Raw genomic sequence first — 7,960 nt, forward strand, 5'->3', positions numbered from 1 at the left:
ACTGCAGTATGCTGAGATATTAATCATGATACTATTTGTATTCTGGCCTGATAAGGTCCTGCTTACTTATCTAAAGATCACATCAGTCCACTTATCTGCACTGTGGCCGCACAAGCACATTCAGTGGGATACCTAGTATAAACCTCTAAAGACATTTCATTTTTGCAGCTTCATTCCTGCATGTTGTCCCATCTCATGAGCGTGACCTACAGAGTAAATTAGTTTTTGGTGCTGTTAAAATTCATATTGTTCCCATTTTAACAACAATATGTAACAGTCTTCCAGATCTCTGAGTAAAAATGATGACAAATACATCAGGAACCCACTAAAACCTGCCACTTTGGATGACAATTTCCTATATGTGGTTATTTTTGTTAATTTCAAAGCAGCTAATCATTGTGTAACCTGTGTAATAGAAACTACTTCAATATTTTTTGAGCTAAAGCTCTACTTTTAACAGAATTTAAAAGACAGTCAAATACACTGTTGGAGTCAATTACCTCAATTTTATCACACAAATATTCTTATCAAAAAGGTTGGTTATGACTGGATTATTGCATTACAACCATGTACCTTGGCATGAACACGCTTCCTTTATTCTGTTTCTTAACTAACTGCAGTTCATATTGGTCTGTCTCTGATCCTACTCAAAACTGTTGTTAAAATAAGGGGACTTTGGAAAGGTTAGTTTGCTTGCTAGCACAACATTTTGCTTTAATGTAGTCTTTTAGAACTTCTCCAGCTTTCCAGCAATTGTTAAAAATCAATTTTAATAGTTTAAAGACTTGAAAGATGTGCACTCTGAATACTTAGACGTAGTTTACACATTCCCACAGATCTTAAGACTTTAGCTTCCAGCACCAGTTGTTTCAGTCTCCCCACTTACCAAATCGATCTCATCAATGTATCAGAAACCTACAGTTTTTGCAACACAGAACCAAAATATTTATCAAATGTTTTGCCTCCACCTTGTAGCATCATGAGAAGTGTTCCCATGTGCATGTACATTGTAAGTCAAGCTTTTATTGTGATTTTATTTATTCCTGGTAAATGATATGTCTATACAGAGCTGAGGATATATGCCTTATTCTAACAGAGTGCCCTGATGAGTCACTGCTCTGCGTGTGCCGTCACCTTTCCTTTCAATCTCCAGCAGCAGTTTTAGCAAGCCATTCCTGCTAACGATTTCCATACCAGCATACCTGACCATATGTTTTGACATATCTTTATTGTATAGCCAACCTGAAACAATCTGTATGCCATCATCTTGAAAAGCATTGACATAAATTGTGGGCAGAGGAAGGGGGAAAGCATTGATAATGGAGCAAAAACATCTCACACAGAGTTAGGCAATGTAGAAGATTTACTTCCACTTAAGAAGAATATAGCAGTCTTGTTTGGATTCTGTTGAGTCTGTTTGTTTCGTTTTGTTTTTTCCCCTTAAAAGTTTTGCCTAAACTCTTAAATGTGTTCTAGTGTCCAGGCTACACTCCTCCACCTCAATTCCAGGAACAAGGTTTTCAAGTGAAAGTAAACTTCAAATATAGTTAAAGCACTCACTGCAGCCATCATTGGCATAGTCAATTAAACACGCATTGTCCATGGCATGGCTAACCTTTAAATGGGTGAAAAAAATTCCTTTCGCTCCATTACGCAACTAGATTCTCTTGGAATAGCTTCAAATAGTTCTTTAATGAGAAGTCCATAGCAGTTGAACAAAGCAAGCAGTTACACTGGTGGGAAAATAAGCATGGGCAATTCTGTGTTTGATGCTGGAATGAGAGCCAGAGTTACAATTTGCAGCACCAGGCTAATAAGAATTCAGCACATGAAAACAGTGAGCCATGCCACCTCTGCAGTCCTTCGGAACAAAGCATGATTTTATTGATGTCACCAAAAAGAGTAGGGCACAGTGGTAAAATAACAATGGGTGGGTTTTATTTAAACCCAGGGATGCATTGCTAGCAGTACAATGATAAATAGAAGTGGCTTATATTGCACCAAGCTTTTAAATGGAGTTGGCGGGGGGGGGGGGGGGGGAGAGTTTTCTGGTTCAGCAGACTGCAATTATTTCCACCTCATCTCTGTATTTAACAAGACCTGTTGCAGTAGTGAAGAAAGTAAAGTGCAATGCATGCCTTGATAGCAGTCTCCATTTCCTAACACAAAGCAAAAGAGAAATGAAATGTCATTTGAATCAGAAATGCTGTCAAAAGGCACACTCTCAAATATACAGTTCTTATAAGGGCCTGTCTACACACAGTGATTATGGCAGCTTACAAGGAAATATAAATTTGAAACACTATTGTACTGATATAATGCCTTGTATGGACATTTTTCTTCTGAAATTAAAACACTGGTTTTCAGCTCAGGCCTGTCCCTTTGACATCTGTTTTCTCTTTAAAAAGTTCCTTCTCATTTCAAGAGTGAAGGTCTCCAGATGGAAAGACAATCCTGGTTTGATAACAGCTTAATCACATCTCTTGCACTGATAAAACTTAATTGGATTTTGATTTTGTTGTAAAAGTATATCCACAGTGTGGGAGTGGCAATGCCCTTGTCTCAAGGGACTGTCCTCTCCAGGGAGAAGGGGTTAGTTGGGCTCCCTGTGCTCATGGTTTAGAACTCCCTTAAAAAAAAATGCAACAAAAAAAGCAACAAAAACCCTATCAGTTATGCTGATGTCAATCTTCTAGGAAAATTGGCTACAGAATGTTGCTTTCCTAAATACTGAATTTTGGTATAAATGGGAGGTTATACTCTCAGAGTGCTGATTAGGCAGTCCCGCAGCAGTGACTGCAGGGACCTGAGAGCATTCAGCACCTTATAAGCACTGACCTAAACTGCAAAGTTGAACTATTTTGAAAAAGCTGGTGATCTGAGTTCCTTCCCTTCATGCATGTGTATTTGCCTTAGCTGGAATTGCAAAAAAGCAACCTTTAACATCCATGTGCTAAAAGTTACACACGGCTTAAAACTCAGTCTGTAACCTCAGGCATCTCTATGCACGTAGCGACTGCTTTTCATATGATAGATCACTTTGCAAGGAGGTTGTTAAGCTATATGCCCTCATTGCAAATTTAAGATTCTCCCTTTTTCCAGTATCAGCAGCTTAACATCTAATATGAAAGTGCCTGGGAATTTCAGAAGGTTGTGGAAAGCTGAGAATGTGCCATTAGATTCTCTTTTCTTGTCCAGCCTGTCAAAAAAAAAAAAACCAAAAAAAAAAACCCCCAAAACAAAGGGAAATAACACAATAGTGGCACAGCTCAACAGCAGCAAGTGTAATGCACTTGGCATTAACCCTCTCCATCACAGCAGCAGGCACAGAAAATCTTCTTGCAGCAACCTGCAGACATATCAAACATTTAGTATATTACATTTTCCTCTTGGCTAATGCTTCTCTTTCGTTGTCTCTCTCACAGCATACAGCGTCGTCTGTCTTTGCAGCTGCCCATTCTTCATCATGCCTATTTGCCATCCATAGGAGGAGTTGATGCTAGCTGTGCCAGTCCATGCGTAAGCCCCAGTGCCAGTCCTCGGCACAGGCACGTGCCATCATCCTTTCGAGTAATGGTTTCTGGGCTGTAGGAAAGGGAGATCAGTGCTTCCTGAACTGCTTTTAAGTACTCAATGACTGGACTCAATATCTGACATAGAACTGCTACAAACATATAACATTGGCTCTTATCACAGAAGAACTACTGCTGAGGCCATCATCACAGGAGTACCAGTGTTACTCATTGGGAAGGCGGAAGAGAGAGATACACAAGAATTCTGATCTGTAGCCTTATTCATGAAGTCATTATTTCTTCACATAGAAGTCACTGAAAATGTTTCTTCCCAAATTCCTACCGGCAACAAGGAGGCTGGGAAATACAGATCTTGCAAAAAAGACACTAGGAAAAAACATTCAAATGTCACTGAGCTTTATGTGGCTGCTGAGAACATGCAATTCAATACTGTATCCATATAAGGAAAATACAGTGGTTGAGCTATAACATATTTATTGAAATAGATGCACTTCATTTCTACAAGAGTTGTATTAAATTGCTGGAAACATTCTGCACTGGTTAGTCTTGCTTGTTTTCATTTCAGTGATGATATTCGGTAAGAAAGAAGGATTTTGAAAAATGATTCCTCGGGTGTCATTGAGACCCTGCATTGCTGTGAGCAGGCTCACCTCTAACTAGCAACTATACATGAGACCGAAGCAAAAGCTGAAGCTATAGCTCTGAGTTGTTACCAGCTAGATAGCTGCTGGTTGGAATTGGAGCACTTTACCATTCTCCAAGGATGATGGCAGTGACTGCCAGATTCCAGTGCTGACCATCTGCAGCTTCATTTTAACAAATTTCTGCATCTGTTTCAGAATAAACACTACCAACAATAATATACCAAGCTGGCTGGTAAATCCTACAGCTGATAACTCAAGAAGCTGAGGACAGATGAGCAGTAAAGTCTTAAAGTCACAGCATGGATTATTTTTCACAGTTTGTTTAATTATGTCACACATAATGACAATAAAATTAATTCAGTGGTTTTGGGAAGTGGGAGGGGTTAGGCCACAGCACTTTGCAGCTGCAGACAAAGCCTGAAGAGCACACAGATGTTAATATACACTGTGTTTGCTTTGTACCTGTGCATGTAACAGTCATAGTAAGTAATCAGAGGGACAAATCGAACTTACTCATAGACTATTTTATTTGAACTGTGAAAATACATAACAATTTTATACTTTAGCTCTATGCCCCAAACTCAAGTAATTAGGAGGAATGGCAGAGGTACGGCATTTCAACCAGCTCTGAAGCCAGTCCATCAGAAACGAGTGAGATATACATGCAACTTCTTTTTCCAGGGGACTGGAAGTGTACCATCTCACTGCCAGGGTTGTCTGCTAATACTGTGGGGAAAAAAATACCTGAAGCACCCATGGGGCTCTCAATTCTCTTTGATCAATGCCTGTGCATCTCAGACCAAACCTTTGGAATGAAGTTGCTACAAAGATTTACAAATTAGCAATGACTGAAGCACATGAAGAGGTTCATTAGCTGAGGGACTTATTTGCAGCTTTGACAAGCTAGCATAAATCTGCATTAAAAATAAAACACACTTCATAGTGGCCAAAACCAGCATGAATATATATCTGAATCTTACAATCAGGAGCATCACAGAATATTTCACTTGGCACATACAGTAAGAGAGGTTATGGAAATATGTGTAGCTTTTAGAACAAAAACATGTAAGTATAGACACAAATAAAATAGAACTCATTACTCTGTTTAAGCACTAAACACTGACATTGTCACTCAATGTGTATTGACAGTATTCTCTTGCTTTATTAATATCATCAGGGCTTCGTTTATTTTAAAAGGAATGTTAATTTTTAAAAAGAGAAAATAACAATATTGTATATAATGTATACACAACATCTCTGTAGAAATATTATTCCAACTTAGCAGGAAAAAAATCTCAGAAGTATCGGACCATTGGAGGTGAGTGTGTGTGTGTGTGTGTGTGTGTGTGTCTGTAACTCTTCGTGAATACTGGCTGTGTGATGTTTATTAGGTTTAAACCATGCAGTACATTCTTTGTCTTGATGATACTGTAGTTTCTCTCATAACTTTTTTTTTACTTTACTGCAGATGACAAGACCAACCAAGTGAATATAGCTATTTAATGTTTCTGTTCTTTTATACTGCAGCAAAAATGTACTGTAAATTTATGAAGAGGCTGTGCCCCAATGGCATTTTCCAATGATGTTAGTGCACAAATGCTTTAAACTAGACTGGAACTGCCAGAATAAAATGTAAATGAAGAATTTCTTGTAGAACCTTATACTGCATGATATCAATTTTTAATAAACCATTGCAAATCTGTTTTTATGAATAAAATATAGAAAACATAGCTTTTTTTGACTCAGTGTCCTCCTCCCCCACAGCAAAACTATATATAAGTGTAGGTCAAATCCTAGTAATTGAAGGATTCACATCTAAAGAAAATAGACACACCTGTTTCCACCCTGAATACAATTATTGGAGTACTGATGAGTGGCCTAAGCCCCTTTTTAAATGGGGAAAAAAGTACATCAAACATATTCAAAAAATCTACATCCAAACCAGACTAAATACACATATTATTCTCTCTTGAATCATGGTGAGTGAGAGTTCAGGAGAATGAGCAAGATCTGAATAGTTCATATAAATTATTGAAATTGAACAAATCTTCTAGCTATATAATAAGATTTCTGCTTCAGTGAATGAGATGGTTCTGAGGATAGTCCCCAACTGTTTCATGAAAGCATGTACTAAGCCTGTCTATCCATTTTTGCACAGGCAGTAGATTCTGTGTTCTACATCAGGTTCTACTGCATGGCAGAATATGGGGGAGGTGGGGAATTTAGGGTATTGAGTGAGCAAGAGGAAAGAGCATTTTCAGTTGTTTGCTTTTTAACAGGAGAATCCTCAAGCCAGCATAAAATGAAACAAAAAACAAGAAGAATGACGGGATTCAGAGACAAGACAAGCATGTTTCACATAGATTTCTGATTGAAGTAGGAGTACTGAAGAACACATGCTAAAGAGAAAATACTAGTGAGGAGCAAACAACATGGATCATGAATCTCAATACAGAATACCAGATGGCAGGAGAAACTCAGATACATCAAAGCTCATTCAAGAAGAAAAAAGAAAAAAAAAAACCCTCTAGAAAGATTCTGTTGTGAAACTCATATTCAGCCAGAAATCTTGGGAGGATGTGAGCAACCTAGAGTTGCTCAAGAGTAATAGGAAACCAGAACACAACAAAACATTTCTCTGAGAGATAAAGAGGAAAACATCAGGGAGATGTCAGTAAGTTTATCCAAACAGCTGAGTTTCCACAGCCACAACAAAAATGCTTACCATAAAACAGTAAAATCTTTATTGAACTCATGGAAGTTTAGTAATTTTGAAGTACTTCTGTCAAGTAATTAATAAAATTAAGGATGATAAGGGAAGAGCAAGGAAGGCACTTTTCCAGTTTTCTCTTTATTTTAAAAGCTACTATGCTGTTTCTTAAGGGTTTAAAATCAAGTAATTTCTGAGCTTTTTAGAACATGTTTGTTCATTACATCATTGTATACACTGCATCTATTCTCCCCAAGGTTGGATTAGTCTTTTGGGGCCTTTTAGAGCGGGTTCCCTTGGGTTCTGGAAGCCAGCCTGCAAAGATCTGTGTCTTCCCTTCTACTGCACCCCACTATTATCAGCAAGGCTTTACGCTGCACTTATATCACAAATCAAAGGGTGAGCCAGTCTGCTTGTTAAGTGAACTGAGGCTCACTATCACTGGCTTGTTTAACAGAGATTTTCATCTGATTGCCTGAGAAGACTGAACAGGTTTATTGCACTGGTTTAAACATCATGATTTTTATCTGAGTTCAGATCTGCTCTTTACTGACTGCCTTTTCCATCTGTTGAGATGGTGAATTATACATATGTCTATTACCTTAATAAGTGTGAGTATTATTCATGAGTGCACTTTCAAGAGCTCTCTGCCTTTTGAGTCAATCAGGATTCTTCTAGTGCACTACCATACTTACCACTACCCTACACTTACTAAATGACGTTGCAGAGGAATGTTAGTAAGTCCAGGACCACATTTGAATAGGTGAGGAGGGGACTGCCAGAGCCAGTGTTGGGCTGCTGGCAAGGACAACCTTGGGTGGCAATATCATTATAGCAGCTTTGTCACAGACTTGTCTTACCTGCAGATACTTTGAGCCACCAGCTTTGCAAACTGCCACTAGTTTAAACACCCTTCCCTGGTGATGGAGTGCTGAAATGGGCCACATGAAGGGAAAGTGTGATGGGCAGGCAAGAGGAGAAAGGCAAGAGAGGTATCTCCAGTGACAGCACCCCCAAGAAGGTGGCCACCGCTGATGCCTTCAGAGCCCTTCAAAGACTAGTGTGGCTGCCTG

General features: G+C 38.8%; 1 protein-coding gene across 1 annotated transcript in view; it reads left to right on the top strand.

Annotated features, from left to right (window-relative positions):
• The window catches only part of GABBR2 (gamma-aminobutyric acid type B receptor subunit 2), a 477,500-nt gene extending 471,593 nt beyond the window's left edge, over positions 1-5,907 (top strand). Inside the window, exon 19 of the mRNA XM_064506758.1 lies at positions 3,426-5,907. Within this exon, the coding sequence (XP_064362828.1) occupies positions 3,426-3,591 (166 nt within the window). The 3' untranslated portion in view covers positions 3,592-5,907. The remainder of the gene's footprint in view (positions 1-3,425) is intronic.
• Positions 5,908-7,960: the final 2,053 nt, after the last annotated feature.

Source organism: Dromaius novaehollandiae, chromosome 2 (genome assembly GCF_036370855.1).
Source record: "Dromaius novaehollandiae isolate bDroNov1 chromosome 2, bDroNov1.hap1, whole genome shotgun sequence".
In the NCBI taxonomy this organism is placed as follows: Eukaryota; Metazoa; Chordata; class Aves; order Casuariiformes; family Dromaiidae; genus Dromaius; species Dromaius novaehollandiae.